At 43.3% G+C, this 22632-nt stretch overlaps 1 protein-coding gene across 7 annotated transcripts in view; it reads left to right on the forward strand.

Annotated features, from left to right (window-relative positions):
• The window catches only part of APC (APC regulator of WNT signaling pathway), a 108041-nt gene that overhangs the window by 74920 nt on the left and 10489 nt on the right, over nt 1-22632 (forward strand). For 6 of the 7 annotated variants that reach the window (XM_066603056.1, XM_066603062.1, XM_066603060.1 and 3 more), the window contains 7 exons: nt 11482-11583; nt 15990-16088; nt 17668-18046; nt 19141-19236; nt 19320-19459; nt 19580-19657; nt 21399-21515. In XM_066603056.1, the coding sequence (XP_066459153.1) occupies nt 11482-11583; nt 15990-16088; nt 17668-18046; nt 19141-19236; nt 19320-19459; nt 19580-19657; nt 21399-21515 (1011 nt within the window). Of the gene's footprint in view, nt 1-11304; nt 11398-11481; nt 11584-15989; nt 16089-17667; nt 18047-19140; nt 19237-19319; nt 19460-19579; nt 19658-21398; nt 21516-22632 lie in introns of those variants that run through there. The other variant, XM_066603064.1, reaches the window with a different exon arrangement.

The following is a 22632-nucleotide window of genomic DNA, read 5'->3' on the forward strand; positions in this document are numbered from 1 at the left end:
GCAGACGAGATGATCTAACATCGCACTGGTTGCTATGAATAATTTATTTTTGATGGTCTTTACAGCGGTGTCCCTAAAAAGTATATTAGGAAATACTCTAATTGCAAAAGGAATGACCTACTAAAAAAAGAGACAAAAATGTCCATGTTCTAGATATATCCTCACCAAACCTCAAGAGAAATATGCAGCACTGTATGGTAAATGCAGTCAGATGACCCCATGTACCACTGTAGGATCTGCCGCCGCTCGCTATGGATCCAGACGGGCACAAATTACTAACTTTTCTGCCACTTTCCCCTTCTTGAGAACTAACTCGCTTTCCCTCACATCCTTTTAGTGAAACTCCGATGGCCAAAAGAGTACAAAATTAGATTATTGCACAGTGTAAAAACATTACCTGGTTAGATTAAATTCGATTTCTTTTGCACCGTGCTGAATGGAGAGTCAGAATTTGGCACAAGCAGCATGAGTTGATTAACCCTTCCTGTCAGCTGTTCACAACATTTCAGCTTTTTCATCTAATTTGCGACAATTGCAAGACGCTGACCTGTTCGCACGGAACAGTGTTCCTGCAGAACGATTTAAACCCCTAGTGGAATCTGGCCTTCACAACCCCTCCAAGTCACCTTGGCCAAAAAGAAGGTCCCGCGTTCTTCTAGATGGGTGTTTACAATAAAGAGGTCATTCATTGTAGTTCCTTTGTATAATGATGTCCACTAACCCTCAGAATACATGAAGTTGTTTCCATTAGGTGCAGTGTAACTGGTCATACAGTGAATGTCAGCCACTACTTGTATTGAAAACAGAGGTAACTACTAATATTACAGTTAGGCTATGTACTGGTGTAATGTGCACCTGAAATCTATCATACTTTGAATAGTAAATAAGCCCCATTGTATTAAAATTCTACTTGGGGATGCAGCTACATTATGTGCGGCGAGCCGGGCGCTGTCAGATCAGCTGCAGGTTTGTCCTTGGGAGCTGCCACAGTAGTTGCATCCAGCTCTATGGAGGCCTAGAACAAGGGTGCAGCTGCTGGACATGTTGTAGCTGCTTCCAGGCTTAGGATGTTAACACTGTAGCCCACAGTTATTCAGACTGAAATCTGCACATGCTAAAACATTTTTGCCACTCCAGAAAAGACAGGTGAGTGTGGGGAAGCTCTACATCACTTGGCTTCAGTTTCAAAAACAAAGACTAAATAAGTGTAAGGTATGCTCCTTTACATGAGCTGATTCTCGTTTGATCGAGTGAGTAACATTAACGCTAATTCGTCGTCAGTTTTTCGCTCTCATTCAGAATGTTTAGACAGGAAGAGCATCATTGAGAATCGCGCTCACATCCTATGTGAAAAGCTGAGCGGGGAGTATTTAAACGTAACGAGAAGTGAGCGAGCTGCAGGGGAATCTTATGCCAGCTGAAACTGAGCCACAAACAAAATGCGGGGGGGAAAAGTGCACGATGGTTCCTGTTTAGACATAGTGATTATCGCACATTTTCTTTTGTTTGAGCCACAATCGCTACGTGTTAATGGGCCTGTAGCGGCACAAATGTATGGCTGCTTAGGCCCAATGTTCAAGGGCGGGTTTGAATTGCGGATGATCCGCAATTCAATCCTCCCATAGGGATGCATGGGAGTCCGCAGCTTAATTAAAGCATGCAGATTTGTTTTGCAGACCTTCTGGTCCCGGAAAACAAATCACAGCATGCTCCATTTTGCTGCGGATCCCGCACGGACGGCTACCATTGACTTCAATGAAAGCCATCCAATTCGCATCCCATCCACAATTCAATTGCGGATGGGCCACAGATAATATGGGAAAGCAGGAGTTAAAAAAAATAATAATGTATTGCGCATGAGCGCAGCACCCCAGCCGGTGTGCCCGCTTGCATCCGCAGTATAGAAGAAAGAAGATACGGACAGGTTCGCAGAACAGCTGCACAGGTAGAAGAAAGTGTTCTTGGCCGTGGGCAGGGTCGGATCCCACTACGGGCTACCGCAGACAGAATCTGACCCGCCTACGGACATGAGGCCTTATAGTAGTTGTAAAAAGAAAGCAGACAATCCTAAACACACCCGATCTATTAAGAGGCTTGCACCTTTTAAGAAAGTGGAATTCTAGCAATATGCCCTCTCCAATTTAATTTATGCATTTATTGTTGGCCTCAAGATATATAGTCCATCTGTAACTCAGCACGACCAGGTTTGTCACAGAGGTGAGAAAATCAAGGTTCATACACGAGACTTAGGCTGGCGTCGCTCGGGCGTTTTTGTGCCCACAATACGCAGATAATAGAAACTGCTGATTTCAGTGAGTTCGTTTACCTGTGTATTTCAGGCACACAAAAAGAAATGCGGCATGCCCTATTTGTGCCTCAGAAGTCCCCATAGAAGTCAATGGGGATGCGCAAACGCATGCAAAATGTGCTAGGAGATACGTAAAATACTGTGAATTCATTAAACTAATTAGCCATTTCAATCAATGCCTATTTTTTTGCTGAGCGCAAATGCACATGCGGCACACACGGAAAAAGCACAGTAGAGTATGCTGATGTACGTGCAAAAGAATATTCCGCAAAGCGCTGCGTTTATATACACACACAAATACGCATACACCTGTGTGATGCCAGCCTTATACAAGTTCACTGTTCTGTGAGACCTAGTTAAATCACTGTGCATAACCCTCATAGCACCCCATGATAGGCGGGCCGCCCTGGAAAGCGTCCCCTAGACTTGGTATAATAACTGCCCCTGCAGAGTAGATCAGAGGCAGAGCACAAGTTCCCCAGCACATGGTTGGCTTATGGGGCTGTGGCAGTGCAGCGTAAAGTAGTGACAGCAGGGGCCAAATTGTGTGTACTGAGAGTAATTGTATTTCTGGCATCCTAGCGGACAGTATTGGAAGGTATGTCTCTCCTTCCCCTGCCCTGGGGGCTGCAGAGGTTCCCCTCTATGCAGAGCTCGCGGTGAGCAGATGTTGAGGCTTATTGTGTGTTGTGGATAAATACCATGTAATGATACCATTTTCTTCCTGGCACAGCCCTGTTCCACAGCTTCCGTCGTCTCCGCCTAATGCCTTTGACATTTTGAATAATGATAATTCTGTTTCTAAATTTGGATGTATAATGAGAGCTTTATTAAATCACGTACCAAATCGAGCAGCCTTGGGGAGCGCTTGTTTCTTCTTAGACGTTTCAGAGTAAAGACGCGGAAACGGCTCGTGGCACGAAGTAGCCAATGTGCTCTAATGTTGCTCTAGTGCACCAGAGTTATGACAAATGGTATTCCAAAACTCTACATAAATACTGAAAATCTAACATCTAAGCAACCAATGTGTGCAACTCATTGTGCCTCAGGCCATGTTCATACCGCATGGATTTGCCATGACCAGATCCATGATGAGCTTTTTTGAAAATTGACCATCAGATCTACATGCAAATTGTCCCCATTGTATTTCAGTATAGGTAATCCGTGAATGTCCTGTGCAGAATCTGTGGCTATAGGGAACACACTATGGATGTTAAAATTTGCAGCAAAAAAAAAACCTGTTTTCACATTAATTTGCAAGTGGATTGTGTCAGCATTTAGGTGCACGATTAACATGGGGACGTTGCTTTATACCCATGACCTTTTATACTGGTACAGTTCACTAGATCTAAAACCTTTTCGGCTATAACAAATTTAAAATGGTATTCCTACCTCTGTGCCACTGCTTTTATTTTAAGAACATTCCATCCACTTCTATGGCAGTAAACGATTAGATGTAGCACAGGGTGCTGGGCTGTTTCTAGAATACCCAGCCACCTCTTGGAGACTAAAGGCATTGGTCAACAGAAGGGGAGCTGCAAGGCTTGGGAGAGAAGAACCCTTTACGAGGGAAGATGAGCTAGGGAATTGTTACATGTTTCAGTAACATAGTACGTTAGGCTGAAAACAAATAAGGAAGATGGAACAATACCTCTGTAGCGCCACCTAGTGGATGACAGTATTCCTTCAAATCAATGTCCGACCCTTTATGCAGGTCTGTCGAGCAATGATTTTGAATTGAAAACCAAGCCGGGATCCATACACAGACAGCTGTTTCAGGATTTTTGCCCCTCATCAGTGTGCAGTAGGATCCTGGCTTGGCTAGTGAGTGGCCCATGGTGTGGGTCGGAAGGGGTAACATCAAGAGCACCAAGCAGGTGAGTAACTATACCTCTTGACGCCTTGGATAGCAGCATTCCTTCATATCAATGTTTGACCTTTTATACAGGTCTGTAGAGCAGGATTCTTATTTGCATATTACCCAGAGGAGCATGGATGGCCTTATAAGTCTCCTCACTCACCTTTTTTGGAGTTCTCCCTAAGGAGCAATGGTACCCTTCCCGACCCAGGGTGAAAACAGACATATGTCTATCCGGTACAGTCTATTTAGGTCGCCCCTCAGCCGTCTTATTTTGTAAACTAAATAGGCCCAATTTTGATAACCTCTCTGGGTATTGTAGTCCACCCATTCTTTTTATTACTTAAGTTGCCCGCCTTTTTACCCACTGATCAGTGGCTTGTAAAGAGGAAGAACAATGTTCTCATGATGCACCCCATGATCCTATTTGCATTGACAGCAGCTGCCTGACACTGATTGCTCCAGTTAAGCTTACAGTTAACTAAAATCCCCAAGTACTTTTAATGTACTTTTAATGTAATTGGTACCACCTTGGCTATGCTCCAATTCAGTGGAATAGACCCCGTCACTATTGAGTCCTTAAATGTAAGAAACAATGATCCGTCTATAACATCACAGAACCCAGGGGTGTATGCCATCGGGACCCAGTGACTTGTCCATTTTAATCTTTTTAAGGCCGCCTGCACATGAACGTCGGACATGCGCAGTACATATTTTCCTGCACCATCGCTAGACTATCACGCGGGTCCTGCAACCTTTCCTCAATGTCAATTATGGAAGAGCCTTGGGTTGGACGGCTTCCAATGGCCTCAAAATTGAGCATTCTGCAATTTTTGACTTTATTTTTTTGTTCCTCCATTGGTTTGTGAGCGAACATGTGGATCCTCCATTGGTTTGAATTGGTGCAGAATGCCAGGATCTTTTGCGCGGGAAACTATTATGGATTCCGCAATTCAAACGGGGTCGTGGCCTTTCCTGGGTTAGACTGGTGACATTTAGTGCAGAGTTTACTTTATCATTCTGCATCTCACCTGACATTTCATTTTTCTCTATGAATTCCCATGGAGACAAAAACTATTTAAAGGGGTTGTCCCGCGCCGAAACGGGTTTTTTTTTTTTTTCAACAGCCCCCCCCGTTCGGCGCGAGACAAACCCGATGCAGGGGTTAAAAAAGAAAACCGGACAGTGCTTACCTGAATCCCCACGCTCCGGTGACTTCTTACTTACCTGGTAAAGATGGCCGCCGGGATCTTCTCCCTCGGTGGACCGCAGGGCTTCTGTGCGGTCCATTGCCGATTCCAGCCTCCTGATTGGCTGGAATCGGCACGTGACGGGGCGGAGCTACCAGGAGCCGCTCTCCGGCACGAGCGGCCCCATTCAGAAAAGAAGACCGGACTGCGCAAGTGCGTCTAATCCGGCGATTAGACGCTGAAAATTAGACGGCACCATGGAGACGAGGACGCTAGCAACGGAACAGGTAAGTGAATAACTTCTGATAACTTCTGTATGGCTCATAATTAATGCACAATGTACATTACAAAGTGCATTAATATGGCCATACAGAAGTTTATACCCCCACTTGCTTTCGCGGGACAACCCCTTTAATAGATGTGTTTTCTCCTCATCAGCCTTTACAAATGTTCCTACATTATTTATAAAGGGGGCCAACATTTTCATTAATCTCTTTACTATTTATATAATTAAAGAACAGTTTAGGGTTAGTTTTGTTTTCCTTGGCAATAAGTCTCTCTGTCTCCATCTTTGCTACTTTTATGCTTTTTACACCATATATTTTTTCCTTATCTGTTTTTAGTGCTGCATAGTGTGGGCTTTAAACAGGATTTTACATAAAGACAAATACCACCCCCTTTCCATCTAAACAGACTGTGACCCTGTAGGTTCACCGCCCAGTCACAGCTTTAATGCAACCAGGTCTCAGCTATTCCGCTATACCGTGGTTTTATGTCTCTGGTTGCCACCCTCACCCTTCTCCCCAGTCCTGAGTTTAAACACTCCTCCAAACTTCCAGCACTATTCTCCCCCAGCACAGCTTTACCCTCCCCATTGAGATGCAGCCCATCCTTACGGGAGAACCTGTGGCCAACAGCAAAGTCAACACCTAAACGCCTCCCTCCTACACTAACTGTTAAGCCACTTGTTTACCTCCCTAATCTCCTGCTGTTTTTCTGGTGTAGTATGTGGTACAAGTAGTATTTCAGATAATACTACTTTGGAGGTCCTTGACCTCCGCTTATATCATAGTTCCCTGAAATGATGCTAATGTGAACCATGACCGCTTGATCCTCACCAGCCCTTCCCAGTAATCTGTCTAACGTAACCGCGATGTGTCGAACTTAAGCGCAAAGAGGATAACATATTATTTGACGATCCCGGTCTTTGGGGCAGATTTCCCTGTCTGTTCCCCTTATAATTTAGTTCCCCACTACCAGGACCTGTCTAGCCTGCCCTGCGCTCCCCTCCCCCTTCTTACTGAAGCAGACATCCCCCCGATGGTCAGAGGGCATGTTGTTTTGCAGCGGTGCTGACCCTGTAATGGCATCCCCCTCATTTGCCAACTTTGCAAACTTATTGGGGTGTGCCAGTTCAGGACTAGCTCCTTTGGCACTGTTCCCTCTACCCCATCTGTCATCCAGCTAGCTGCCTGATAATTCTGCACTCCCATGCTACCCTCCACCCCCACATCTACCCCAGCGAGTGCCTGCTGAGTGAGCAGCAAACTCCTTTCCGTGGTGCCAATTAATCTGTGTTGCAAACTGCTCATTCAGATCCAGGATCTGGGCTTCCAAATGCACAACACGCTCACATTTCGTACAGCAGTATGCAACGGCTGTTCAAGGACTGCATACATGGCACAAGATTTACATCTCCGGTATTGTCACATTGAGCACATTCTAAATGGGGATTGTACAGATTGGATTAGATAAGTAATATATGCAAAAATTGAAATAGATAGGCAGTAAATAAATTCAAGTGACTCTTCCAAAGACAGAAATCCCAAGTCATACACTTAAGTAGCAACACACTTTAGAATACCGTACACTTATGGACCCTTTACACAGGACGATTATTGCTCAAAATTCATTCAAAAGAAATCGGGCAGCGTAAATGCAAAAAAATTGCTCACTATCGCTAGCTTCTCGTGCCATGTAAATGCTCCCCGCTCAATTCTTCACATAAAAGGTGAAGCACTGAGCGAGAAGCCAGCGATCCAGTGCCGAAGTCTGTCTGTCTAAACGCTCTGCGTGAGCGCTGACGACCTTCGCAATGACCTCAGCGCAGTCGTTTAGCCAACAGTCGTCCCATGTAAGAGGGCCATTAGAATACAATTCACATGCTCACTTATGTTTGCTTTATATGGCACTCCTCTTTTAAAATTTCTGCTCCTCCTTTTTTTTGGAAAGGACACAGGAAGTTCCACAAATGTAGTTCATCACACCCTGATTGAGTAACCCTGCCCCTATTTACTCACCTGTGCAAAGCAATGGAGACAGAAACCCACAAATAGACTAGATGTGTTTTTAAATGTAACATTGCTTAACAATATAAGCCTCCGGTATACCCCCTCAACACAATGCATTTAACCTCTAGGGTAAGAAGATGATATAGCATAATGTAGAAGTGAAAAGATAACGATGAGTTGACATAACCACAAATAAATAACTCCAAATAAGGGCTCCTGCACGCTGGTGAGAGCGATATGGGGCTGGGGTTCACGTCCCGATATTGCCCTCACAATCCTTCCTAAAACCCCCTGGATGCAAGGCAATTTCACATGGAAACAGGCTGAAGGAATCCCTGATAGCGAGGGGAGAGAGAGGCAGATCTACAGGGGAGCTCCTAGCGATTTCTCCATATTTGGAGATATAGGGGGTGGGGCTAGAGGGGGTTCTCATAGTGGCGGGGCTAGAGGGTGGATTCATCTAGCCCAGCCCCCTCTCTTGGCTAGAGTGAAATCGCTGAGAACCCCACTCTCGGGAAAGCCCTCTAGCCCCGCCCCTTATCTCTCCAAGTATAGGGAAATCTCTAAGAGATCCCTTGTAGCTCCGCCGCTTCTCTCTATGAAGGGTTCCTTCAGCCCCACAGGCTCAGTTATGTTTGCATTATATACAACACTTATCTGTAATACTGCTGTTCCTCCTCCTGTTTGCAGTAATGTGTAAAGTTCACCAATTCTTAACTAATTTCAATCATTGACTGGGATTGTCGGAACATATAAAGAGTTGCAGCCAATAACTTTAAGTAGTCTAAATCTTAATCAGAAAATTTCAGGAATATTAAAGATCTGGACTGTAAGGTCAACATATCACTGTGTATAAATATATATACTTGATGGTTTTGTTGTTAAATCCGGCATTGCGGTGCGATATTTGGGGTCCAATCCATGTGAGCTAATGGGAGGATAAGTTATTGGGTTCAGTTAGATTAGAGACCTTTCTGTCACAGAGCACTGGCAGTTTTGTGGGTTCGCAGGGTGGACTGTTGCAATGCTGACCCTGTACTTTGTATAACAGCCTGTGAGACCCCTTCAGCGGTACACCCGGGCTCTATATGTGCTGCTGACTAGTAAAGCAGCAGCGCTTCTCTCTGGTGTCATTTGTTGTATCAAAATGCCAACTGTCATCTCTTTTGACTCCTTCCCCACAAAAAGTGTGCATCTGGGCTTTCCTGTGTATAGTGATTTGTACATATGTATCCACGTATATCTAAGTGTTAAAGCCCTTTTACATGCAACTATTATCGCTCAAAATTCGTTTAAACGGCAGAAACTGAGCGCTAATTGTTACGTGTAAATGCGGGCAGTCATGCACTATTCATTCAGTGGTCTTCAGCCGGCATAAAATCCACCGTTAAACCGCTGAGAATTCATTCCATTTAAATGCCGTTCGTTCAGTCTTTTCAGCGACCTGAAGGATGGAGTTGTTCGCCTTGCATACACAATGAGTGCAGTGTTTTTACTCATGCTGGGAGAGGACAATGTACTCATTGTGTATGCAAGAAGACAATGGATTCTGGCAGGATAATCTCTTGCATAAACATGCCCAGCTGCTACTGAGTTTACATAAGACCCAGCTTGCTCCACCTCCATTCACTGAAGGACTATTGCTCCTATGGAGGTTCCAAACGTTTCCTATGGTGAATGAGGGTGAAAGACTGCCTTTACATTTCATATGCTGTTAAAGAGCAATGCATGATTGTACTGCTTGAGTACTGTATGGCTTTAACATTTTTATGCTGCTTGGTGGTATTTTAGCAAAAGTATTGTTTTTTGGGTGCTTTTTGACATGCCCCATGGCATTTTTTGGGGGGGTCTTTAGATAGTGGTGTTACGCACTGCAGTATTATTTCAGCACAATATGATATTCCATTGTGCATTAAAGGCTTTATTATGTGCTCTGTGTGTGGCGCTGTCATGTAAGTCATTAGGGTTTATATATAGTCATGTCTTATACTTATAGTAGCCTGAGCTCTAAATATGGACCAGGGAGAGAAATTGTGGATTATGTAACAAGACGATTGGATTACAATAAGGTGAATCTATGGTTTCACAGAGAGGTTTTCACTAATTGATGCAGTTTGAAAGCGTGTTAAATGTAAGGTAGAGAGGACTGAAGAATGATCGCAGCTCCGCAGCAGTCGTCATGTGTCTGAGGGCTATCGGAGAGGACAATAGTAGGTCAGAAGAGAAGAAAAGCGGTCAGCTAATGCTTCTGATTGATGGGAGAAGCGATGTGAGAGAACACATTCTGTGCAGCGCTGTAAATAAGGGAATAATTATATATATCCTGCCTTTGTCTCTTATTGATATGGCTGGGCTTCAAAAACATTTTTTCGGCCTTCACATGGACATCTGATCATTAGCCAGAGTTTTTTCTTTTCCGCACCCTTCATTAGCATGTAGAGATTTTGCTAGGATGGGCAAATTGCTCTCCTGCTGACAGAATCCGGCCCTGCTATTCCCCATAATGAGGTTTCCTTCTGACCTCTCTCCCAATATATCCAGATCCAACATATTCCGGCAGGCCGATCCTTTATACTTGGCAATTATCACAACAATCTTTTGCAGAAGGGCAGACATCAAGAAATCGCTGCCTAAAAATCCTATTTAAAGGAGATGTCCCGCGCCGAAACGGGTTTTTTTTTTTTTAAACCCCCCCCCCCGTTCGGCGCGAGACAACCCCGATGCAGGGGTTAAAAAAACCACCCGCACAGCGCTTACCTGAATCCCGGCGCTCCGGTGACTTCTCTACTCACCGCTGAAGATGGCCTCTTCCTCCGTGGACCGCAGCTCTTCTGTGCGGTCCACTGCCGATTCCAGCCTCCTGATTGGCTGGAATCGGCACGTGACGGGGCGGAGCTACACGGAGCTACACGGAGCCCCATAGAGAACAGCAGAAGACCCGGACTGCGCAAGCGCGGCTAATTTGGCCATCGGAGGCCAAAAATTAGTCGGCACCATGGAGACCAGGACGCTAGCAACGGAGCAGGTAAGTAAAAAACTTTTTATAACTTCTGTATGGCTCATAATTAATGCACAATGTATATTACAAAGTGCATTATTATGGCCATACAGAAGTGTATAACCCCACTTGCTGCCTCGGGACATCTCCTTTAAGGTCTTGGTGACGGTTGTCAATAAGTCAACGCTGCTATTATTTACGGTGCTGTAATGCCCATCAATGATGTGGATATTAAATAATGAAGATTATTGAGTAGCCTTCATTCATTCATTCATTCATTCTATCTAAAGGTAATGAGACTTTTCAGCAAAACCGCTGGTCGCCATCCAGTCTGATGCTGCTTTAAATTGTATTTACTAATAGTTTTTAAATAAAATTAGCCAGGCATGTCCTGTGATTGAATTTGGCCGTCTTCTGGAGTATGTAGCGCACAATTACCTAGCCCGCTTCCTTGAATGAACAGTTGTGGCCTTGAAAGATGCATGAGATCATGTGACGCTGCAGCAAAGACAGAGCCGTCAGCGCTCGCTCCATACCCCTGTGCTTGTGCGAGAGCTCAGCTGGTGGAGGATGGTTTCCCATGTCTCACAGCACATCCTTTGTCTAGCGGGGCTGTAATCCCCAGCCGGCACACGGCCTTGTTATCACAGCATCACGCCTAAGCACACAGTCGGGGCTGCTAATCCTTGGTCTTCCCTCTCTAGGATGTTACAGCGCTTTAGTCCAGGAGATTTATGACAAGCATTGACCTGGTACCTTGACAGTTGGGAGAGTCTGCGAAGATGGCTTTGTTGCATCCTCCTCCGTGTAACTCCTATCCGCTCTTGCATTAACAGAGGCCGACGCAGAACAAGCATGAAGCTGCTAGCAGGGATGCAGAGAAGCCTCTCGACGGACCAGGGACCTCGGACATCGCCACTAGCAGCACGGCTGGCCAGGTGAGGGAATATGTGGGTTACCCGTCTTTACTGCATGATGTCAATATGTTTTTAAGGATGCCAGGTTCCTATTTTCTAGCTGCATGTCTGCCTATCTGACCGAGCCGTGGAGCGTTCGGCGGTTTGCAAGCGATGGGCGAAATGAGATGAAGAATTAGCTTGACAAGCTGCCACCAGCATCTTTTTGTGTTTGAGTTGAAAACGCTGCGCTGTCAGTTCTCTGGTGCTCGGAGCGGGCGTCCTCTGTATGACAGCCCAGCCGCTGATAATTGTCTTTGTTCAGACACACTGCAGGCATTAGTTTTATTCCCCTTACAACTTTGAATGACGATTAACAGTACGACTAATTGTCTAGATTAAGGAAGGAATGGTGCTGCAGTCGGAGACTGGTCTGATGAGACGTGTAGCTTTATACCCCGAGTGTCCTGGAAATATTCTCTGGATCGCAAGATCTAGACCCCATATTGTAGTAGTCGATGGGAAGAGGAATCGCTACAAATATATATCCTGAAATATAGCATAAATTGGCTATCTTTATTATGATCTGGAGGTGATTAAAATTCAACAGAATTTTTTTTTTTTTTTGTAATGGGATTGAATGTGTTAATGTCCACCTGAGGAGGGGGGGGGGTGTTGGAGTAATTTTTATTATCGTTTAAATGGTGTAATTATGAAATTGACGTGGTATTCCTGAGTAGCTGCACTTCAACAGCATTTGATAGGTGTAATCTATTTCCAAAGTAGTGACACAAAACACATTTCATTCCTAGAAAGGTCACTTGAACAACCATGTAAATACAGTGCGATGCCACTTTAATGCCCACTGTAGGATATTTGCTGCTGGTGACACGGTGAAAGGTTATTATAGGCTGCGGTGTTTGCTACACCATTCTCCTGTAGTGCTATAATATAGATGCGCAATTAAGTAAATTATTTTGATTAATCATCATTTTCTAAAGCCACTCTCGCACAAGCGTTGTTTTGCTGAGCAAACTACGCAGCACTAAACCTCCATTTATTTCATTGGGGCCTCTCGCACTAGCGTTTTTGCGCCGCTTCTTACACTCAAAATTGCACGCAGCCTGTCCTATTTTCGATGTTTTAGTACATGAAATACGCACTAAATCGCCCATTGAAATGAATGGGGTGCGTAAAAAACACAGTAATTACGCAATTGTACGTGTAATACGGCGTTTTTGTTTTTTTAAACACATTACTATGCCAATAGGAGGGGGGAAAAATTGTGATGACATCAGCTTGCTTGCCTGTGTTGTTACTGCGCCAAAATATGCAGTAAAAATGCAGGCAAATGCACAAAAAAACAGCTTTGCACACAGTAACGCAGCGTTTTTGCATACACTTGTGTGAGTGTGGTCTAACTGCTGCCAGAATTCAGGTTAGCTCCGCCTCCTGAGGGTGGGGCTAATATCAGGCTGTGGGGAAGTGGGGTGCATAGGACATTGGGGAGTGAGTCCGGGATGACTGGATAGTATATGCAGGCTGTGATGAGTAGGGCGGTGGAATCCCATCCTTCATGTGTATAGAACTTAAATCTATCCTCATTGATTACATAAGGGAATGGTAAACTCATCACCTCTGGTTATCAGTATTGTCTCGTTTAGGTCTGATCAGTATATATTAAGGAATTGCTGTGTATGTGATTCCCTTATGTAATTTTAAAAAAAGGTGTCTTGGTATTTTTAGCTTGTTCAGCAAGAAAAGCTATAAGAAAATAAAAAAATTGAGAAGAGATTGAAAAAAAAAAAATTGAGTTTTTCCTTTTCAGCCCAATCGCCCTGCCCTAGTTCTTATGGATGTAAAATTGGTAAATGATGCTTTTTGGTCGACTATCTGTTATTTGTATGATCTTTTATCTCCATCAGGTTCTCTCAGCTGAATAACCTGGCCTACATTTTTGTGTTTGTTTTTTTGTTTTTTTTTACAAAAAAAAGCTGCAAAAATGGCGCTTGGGGACATTCCTGAGAATTCCCTCCTGATTTAAAACTTGTTGTGGCAATTATGTATGAATGAAAAGGGTTACAGAGACAGAGAATGACTAAGGGCTTCTTCAGGCAGACGTATTTGCGCTTTACATTGCGCCTGCAATACGCAGAGAATAGAGCCCATTGATGTCAATGGGTTTGTTCTCAATAACTATTTTTTGCGCGCATGTCATGTACGTGCAAAAAAAAAATAGGACCTGCTCTTTCTTTATGCGTATTTGCACAGCAAACGGTCCCCATAGAAGTCTGTGCGAGGTACACAGATGCGCAATTCTGTGAAAAATAGAAAACACTTGCACCTCGTTAGGCTAAATAGTCTTTTAAATCTGGGGAGAGGGTGTAGCAATCACATATGAACAGGCACTGCATGCACAAAAAAATAGCAGTACAATGCACCGATTCGTTGGTAAATCAACCACTTTCACTGCGCAAATACGTTGAACATTGTCTGAAGAAGCCATAAGAAGCAAAAAAAAAAGTTATAGAAACTTGTACTATTTATACTTAAGGCCTATTAAATGGGTTGTCCAAGTTATTTATTTTGGTGGGTCCTCCATAGTAAAAAATAAGAAAAAGCTAGTGCCTCTCCCGGCAAGCTCCCTGTCAGCAACTCGGGGTCTCTGCTGTGACATTGTGTTCACAGGCTGCAGCAGCCAGAGTACGGGACACCGCAGGCAACTGCAGCCAATGATGGAGCTCAGGGATCGATCACCGAACTCGATCGTTAGCTGCAGCAGCCTGTGACTTCCTGTACACAGCCTGCTGCAGCCTGTAAAGCATTGGAGCTGCCGCGGTAGAGGTGAGTAGAAGTTTTATTTTTTACCATGGCAGACCTGTTAACCACCAAATTAAACAACTTTGATAGCCCCTTAAACTCTTACTGGTACATATGTTGTGTAATATGCTTGTCCATACATCTACCACCTCCACTTGCGAATACTTTATCATTTTGATGAAGCCCCACTAGAAGCTGTGAATTCTGCTGTTGGTGTGTATAATCTTTGGCCCTTCCCTCCGAGAGAAGGGTTGACCATTGGTCCCATAAACTCAGTGGGAGCTCTGTTGCCTCTCATAAGTAGGAAGCTATTAGCGACGATGGACTTGGGATGTCTAGACATTTTTAAGATGGATTGTTGCATATTTAGAAGATACACTGTCTGAGTATTCATAGACCGCCTTACAGGAAGTGTTCTGGTGCAGCTCCACTTGTTTGCCTATCATTTTGAGATACATTTTGTGTATTACTGCTGTTATCATTTACACTTTGTAATTCAATAGTGTTTCCAAGCCAGATGGCTAGTGGCTGGAGCATAGCGCTTTTCATGGGACATCTGGGGAATCTTCTGGTCCGTGAATGCAGCAGGGGTGGAGAAGGTTAATCACTGCATGACTTAATGGATCGAGCTGTAATCCCTTCATACCCCTGAGACTGAGCCCGTATGCCTCTGTGTTTCTGGACCAGTGAATATTTTATGTTGTTGTGACTTGTGAAAAGGAACAAAAGGAGTGCCCTCTCTGCTATGCTGCTTGTGCTGATGCCGTACTAATACCACTCGAATTGGCGATAAAACAATACGAAGAAGCTTAAATGTTACCTTCATCGTGGATTACTTTTCAAGACTTTATGAAAATTGAATTTATTTTCTAGAAATTAGTTTATCAATCATCCATTAAGTGATCAACATCTCATCTCGTCTCATGAAAATAAGTCAAAACGCGGTCGATAAAAATATCGTATTGTTTGTTTTAGATATAAACATAAACAATGTTTGCAGTTTAAATGCTGATAAAAGAATGATCTAGTGAAGAGTTGTGACTTTTACTTATACCGTATAATGTCACTAGGTGTAATGTGGACGTCCACCTGATGAGCTGGTTATTGGTGGACACACATGCTCAGTCGTTCTCCTGCAGACAGGTCTCTGTAAAGAAATCCTCAGTCACTGCAGAGCAGCCAATTAAAATGGCTTTCTACCTGCTTGTTGGGGAAGGAGCAGAACCTCTGCAGTGGCATGACGGCAGAAAAGATTCCCCTTGCAGGGCTGTAAGATGGGCTCTATATTGTCAGCTGCCAGGGGGGAAGAAGCAGACTGATATCATTCAAAGCCCGCCGACAGTAGCACAGATTAGCAGCAGAACCATGGAAGCATAATATGATGGAAAAGGTGATAGTTATAGATTACTTTAAACCCGCTATTAACAGCTCAGAGAGAACTGAGAATTACAAATGCAGCCTGCAGAAGAGAAAACTGAAAAAAAAATGCAGGATGCAAGTCATATAATGGCCAGATGCATTGTTATTCCTCATGTATACATATGGCAGCTTATTCTGAAAAGTCTGGTCAATTTAAATTGTTCTAAAGTGCATTTGATTCACATGATGTCGTTTTCCCATTTATACAGGGCACCACGACTCGTGGGGATCATGAGACTGCCAGTGTTATGAGCTCAAACAGCACCTACTCCGTTCCACGAAGACTGACTAGTCACCTTGGTACCAAGGTAAACGGACAATGGGACTACTTTTTCCAATGTTTCCGATACTAAATTCTGTGTGTCAATTTCTTTGACATAAAATTTTACAACTATAAGTACAGTTTTATTTTCCATCACTTCTACAGAAAACCCAGACACTCTCTTCTGTTAATACCTCCATTAGTGTTAGTGGGTTTCTTCTGCCCTTAGTTGGCTTCAGTCAGGTTCGGTTCTGTCAAGTCTCTGTTATTTTAGCATGCAGAATACATAATATCCAACAATAGGACACCTTTGGGGGGGGAGACGAAACCTACAGGTTACATAGTCTTTGGGGGGGAGGGGAAACCTACAGGTTACATAGTCTTTGGGGGGGAGGGGAAACCTACAGGTTACATAGTCTTTGGGGGGGAGGGGAATTGACAGCAAAGCAGTCAAGGCCTCAGGCTGCTGCAGAGCTCTGCTGTAAGGGTGCTTTTAGAAGAAGCAATTATTGTTCAAAAAATCATTCATTCAAACAAGCGAAAGCGAATGATGATCGTTCGCTTTTTGCTCGTTGTTCATTTTATGTAGGCATAAAAATCATTCTTGGCATGTTTGGTTTCGACAGTAATCGTTCAGTCGCTGTATTTGCTTATAAAGGGACTGAACGATTCTCATTTGAACAAGCCACAATGCATTTACCTGTCTAAACGAGTTAGTGGTGACATCACTCAGTTGTTGAAATGAGAGTTGGCTCATCTGAACGGACCATTAGAGACACCAATCTGGTAGTGATCGTTGACATACCGTGTTTCCCCGAAAATAAGACCATGTCTTATATAAATTTTTCACCCCAAAAGAGGCGATAAGTCTTATTTTAGGGGATTGTCTTATTATACTTACCTAGCAGACTCCGCCAGATCCCTCCCGCTGCTCTCCAGCGCTCCAACGCGCTGAGCTGCAGCATTGATTGGCCAATTTATAAATCCTGCCTCCACAATACGATGGCTGTGATTGGTTCTTCGACCGCTACTCAGCCAGTCAATGCAGCGCTCGTTAAACCAATCAGATTGGGTACATCGAGCACTGCATTAGTTGGTTCTCGAGTGCTGCTCAGCCAATCAGAGCTATCGCTTCCTGGAGTTAGGATTTATGAATCCTGTAACCAGGAAGCGATCTTCTGGGGGCGGCCGACGACTGCAAGAAGTGAATTAGAGCTCCGGAGCAGCGGTAGGGACCTGGACTGAGCCTGCTAGATAATGCATTCCTTTTTTTTTATGTAATGGAGATAGGGATTATTTTCAGGGTAGGGCTTATAGTTCAAGCCTCCCTAAAAATCGCCATAGGGCTTATTTTCAGGGTAGGTCTTATTTTGGGGGGAAACCGGGTAGTATTTGTTAGGCATGTGAGTAACTGAAGGCTTGTAGCAATGGTCAAACTAATGACCTGTGTGAATTATGGCATTAACTGTATATTGGCCTAAGTTTTATTTTATATTTAGAAGTATTTTTATAAAATGATAAAAGACGAGTATAGTACCACGACTATAAAACGGCTGTTACTCGCCTTGTCTTTTAATGTTTGACACTTTGGTTTCATGTTAATTTATATATCAATCTTTTTATAGGTGGAAATGGTATATTCTCTTCTGTCAATGCTGGGTACTCATGACAAGGATGACATGTCTCGCACTCTACTAGCCATGTCAAGCTCCCAAGATAGTTGTATTGCCATGCGTCAGTCTGGATGTCTTCCTCTGCTTATCCAGTTACTACATGGAAATGATAAAGATTCAGTGCTGCTGGGAAACTCCCGTGGAAGTAAGGAAGCCCGCGCTAGAGCGAGCGCCGCACTGCATAATATCATCCACTCTCAACCGGATGACAAGAGGGGGAGACGAGAAATACGAGTCCTGCATCTCCTTGAACAAATCCGAGCCTACTGTGAAACATGTTGGGAATGGCAAGAGGCACATGAACAGGGAATGGACCAGGACAAAAATCCAAGTATGAAAGAATTTATTGTGTTTGTACACTTGGTAATATGGCAGATTGATGGCAGATTTTGCCATACACAGACAGCTGTTTCAGGATTTTTTGGCCCCTCATTAGTGGTAGAGTAGGTTTCTGGAATACACTTCAACTATTGACAAAATCACAAATGGCAGCCCGGGGGAAGCATGTTGGCTCAGTAGTTAGCACTATTACCTTGCAGCTTAGGGATCCTGGGTTCAAGTCCAAGGACAACATCTGCATGGAGTTTGTATGTTCTCCCCCCATGTTTTTATAGGTTTTCTTTAGGTACTCCAATATTCTCTCACACACCGAAAAAAACATACAAATACATTTAATTTGGGACCCCTAATGGGGACAAAATCCTATGACGTAAAGCGCTGTGGAATATGTATGATATAAATGACTAAAATAAACAAACTAGTAGTCAATTTATTACTGTGAACAGCCCATTGCCCTGTCACATAGTGATAATGCTGTTTATGAACATTTGCATTTATTTTTTTACACAAATTATTATTTAAAGGGGTTTTGTAATTAAAAAAAAAAAAAAATCTATACTCCCATATTCCTCCATAGGTAGACTCCTTATGGCGGCATCTCCTCGCTGATCTCCATTCCCTCCCGGGTCAGCTCACCACAAGCCGGCCGGCTTGTTGTGAAGTGTGCATTCCTTGCATTTTTCTTCCTGCAGGTCAGTGAAAATCACTTTCCTGTGAGGTAGTGTTCACTGCCTAGGAAGTAATGCTGAGCTATTGCAGAGACAGTGGGCATGAGCAGTCTTTGCAATAGCTCGGCACTCTGTTAGGCTGTGAACTAGTGACGTAGCGTACATTGCCGTGCAGAAAGGAGACGGTCTGTCTGTGAATGTACGTTACGTCACAGGAAGCAGTGAAATCAGCCAGCTGGAGGTGAGCTGACCTCCCGGGACTGCAGGAGACAGAAGATCAGCGAGGGGAAGATCTGGTAAGGAGACTGACTGGAGGAATAAGTCAGTACAGAATATTTTTTTCATAATGACAGAACCCCTTTAACCCTACTTTGTACGTCATCCAACTATTTCCCCATATTTCCATGTTCGGTTTCAGTGCCTGCCCCTGTGGAGCATCAGATTTGTCCTGCCGTGTGTGTGCTGATGAAGCTCTCATTTGATGAAGAACATCGGCATGCGATGAATGAACTTGGTAAGATAACGGTACAACAAGGAATGATTTACAAGTCTTTGAGTGGACAGTGATTTGTGATTGTTAATGTTTTCTCTCTACAGGAGGATTGCAGGCTATTGCAGAGCTTTTGCAAGTTGACTGTGAAATGTATGGACTTATTAATGACCACTATAGTGTTACTTTGCGGCGGTATGCTGGGATGGCTTTGACCAACTTGACATTTGGAGATGTAGCCAATAAGGTATTTATCACTTTCCTTCTCTTTTGCAGCTTTATACAACCATATTGCTGGCAAACCATTTTTGTGCTTGTCCTCATTAGATGCAGAGTTAGTTGTAATATAGACTTGTTTGCTTTGCAGGCTACTCTGTGTTCAATGAAAAGTTGTATGCGCGCCCTTGTGGCTCAACTGAAATCGGAGAGTGAAGATTTGCAGCAGGTAACATGTCTAATGAGCTTTATTGTATATATTTATATGATGGCACTGCATACAAACCTCTTCACCTCTCTGAAACGTTAATGTATTAACCCTTTCCAGTCCACTGTCTGACCTCTGAAGACATTATGATTTAAGGCTGTACAGCTCCGATGTTGGAAGATGCCCATCGGGGTTCTCTTACTGTATATTGCCAGCCTCTCTGCTGTCGGAGCCTGTCCGACATGTCATTTCATGCAGTACTGGCTTTAGGCAGCATATAGCGCCATTGTATAACGACAGAAAAAGAGTAAGCCCCCTAGGAAAACCAGGATACAAATTGGATTGGAAAGGGTTAAAAGCATTGTGCAGGAGTTTGGAATATACTGTATATTAGCCATATACAGTATGTTTACAAGCGTTGTAATAGAACTTCATTAAATATATGGCTGCCTTGAGCAGTTGTAAATTTTGGAGGCAGCGAAGAGAAGGCTTGCTCAGTTCTCTGCCTATTCAACATGGCCAGCAGTCTGCTGGGAGATGTATGGACTCCAATCTGTGCAGTAACTCCAATGAAAATGGAAGTATTCTGCTGGACCCCTTTCTTATATATATATATATTTTTTTCTTTGCCTTTTTTTTTTTTTACAAGATCATAACTCTTTTAATTATTGTTCAACGTTCCTGTCTGAGGGCTTGTCTTTGGCGGGACAAGTTGTATTTTTCAATGTACCATATAATGTACTGAAAAAATGAAAAAATTCTAATTGGAGTGAAATTGGGGAAAAAAACTAAATTCCATCGTCTTTGAGTGGGGTTTTGTTTCTATGGCGTGCATACCGCTGCAAAAATGACATGATCACTTTGTTCTGTAGGTCAATACAATTATGGCGATGCCAAATAATTTTTTTTGCTCTACTACTTTTAAAATCTAAAATATCTATGGGGGAAAAAAATGAAATTATTTCCTGCTGCCATCTTCTGGCAGCCGTAAATTTTTAATTTTTCCATCAACCTAGTTGAGGGACGTGCCATAGTTTCTATTGTTACCATTTTGGAGTATAAATAACTTTTTAATTGCTTTTTATTGCGTTTTTTTTTGAGAGACTAGGTCACCAAAAAAGCAAAATTCTTGCGTTTTTGTTTTTTTGGATTTTTTTTCCCTGACATTGATTAGTTTGATAAATTGGACTTTTATGGATGTAGCAATACCAAATATGTGTTTTGGTTTTTTTTATTATAAATATTGCAAACTTTTTTTTTTTTTTTACTTTTATTACCTTTAGTGGGGGGTGGGGCATGGCAGCCTTTCCACGCCAACAGCATGCAGAGAGACAGATCTCTCGCTATACACAAGCAGGTAGAGGAGCTGTCAGTCTTTATGCAGTAGCTGGAGAGGCCAGCATTGACCGCCCCCATGACTCAAAGCTCACCCCCAAGTCAAATGTCAAAGCGTGTTTTTCTGAAACGCCGCAGTGGGGTAACAGACATTCCCGTCTGAGGATCATTCTGCCTATGGATCAGGCAGCTTTCTGCATGATGACAAAATCCCTTTAACATGAGCTGGAGATACAATTCATAGTCATTCATGAGGGTAGATTTACATTGCTATTTGGTATGTGTATTCAGAGTGACTTGTTTGCCATAGCCCAGCATAATAAGAAAGGTAGAGGTCTGCTTGACAACGGAAATGTTTTGCAGGTTTATTACAGGAATTACACACAGACATTAAAACATTAATCACTTAATCTATTGTGTGCTGCAGGTCATTGCAAGTGTGCTCAGGAATCTTTCTTGGAGAGCAGACGTGAACAGTAAAAAGACTTTGCGTGAAGTTGGCAGTGTTAAAGCGTTGACGGAATGTGCTCTGGATGTTAAGAAGGTAAGTAAATGATGGTGATTATGTGTTTAAAGAGGATCTGTCCTCCTTCATGGCAGCAGGTAGGTGCATATCTTTTCAGTTGCAGCTCTGCTGGCTCCTTCCATATTTTCTCTCTATCCCCTCCCATTACCTCCTGTTCCCCTATAAATTCTCTTCTCAGTTCCCAGGGCTGTGAATGTGCCAGGCGGCCGGCACTACTGCTTACTGTCAATGGATGATATCAGTCTTGAATGACTGCCCACCTGAAACAGTCACACCCAAACTAAGAAGAGCCTTTACAGGGGAAGGGGAGAAAGTAGAGGGAAATCGGACACCGGGACCGCAACTGCCAATCCATGCCTTGCCTGGCTGACAGGACTTGACAGGTCCTCTTTAATTGTTCTGTTACTTTATGGAGGTCATGTTAAAAGTGTTAACCAGGCAATATACACTTTTGAAAGCTGTCCAGAGAAGTGGTAAAACATAAAAAAAAGTCCTATTCCTCCTCCGATCACACTCTGCTCCTGTTCCTACAGTACTTGGTCCATACTGCTCTCTACTTCCTGCTGTAGCGATGACGTCACTGACAATAGGGGCATATGACAGCTCGCTTAGCTGCCGCAGTCACATGTGCCATTAGCCATCATTTACCCTACGACTTCTAACCTATGCTGGAGATGCTCTCACGACAAAGGAACATTAAAGCATTCATTTTGGGATTATCCCAGTCTAAATAAATTCTGCATCCAAATAGAATATTTAATTGAAAGTATTTTGAAAACAGATCTTGACTGAAACTGCTCTTTTGTATGTAAGAGCCGTAGATCTTGCTACAATTGATTAAGCAATACCATTTCATATTTTAGTATCGGCAAATGTTCTTAAAGCGAAATATTGCAAATGTCCCAAAGTTCCTTCCTTGTCTGAGTTAATACATTGGGGCTTTTTTACTTTTGAAATTCTGCTAGCTTTCTGGCACAAATTGTGCCAAAAGACTGTCAAATATGCTTGGCGCCGTATTCACTTTGTGTTTTAGACCCTTTCAGACATTGTTTTTGCTGTATCTGACAAAGGGGCATTCCTTGAAATAAAAAAAGGGAGACATGGCCTAAATTGCAGGAAATTATGCCAAAATTTT

This window comes from Eleutherodactylus coqui, chromosome 5 (genome assembly GCF_035609145.1).
Source record: "Eleutherodactylus coqui strain aEleCoq1 chromosome 5, aEleCoq1.hap1, whole genome shotgun sequence".
Lineage (NCBI taxonomy): Eukaryota > Metazoa > Chordata > Amphibia > Anura > Eleutherodactylidae > Eleutherodactylus > Eleutherodactylus coqui.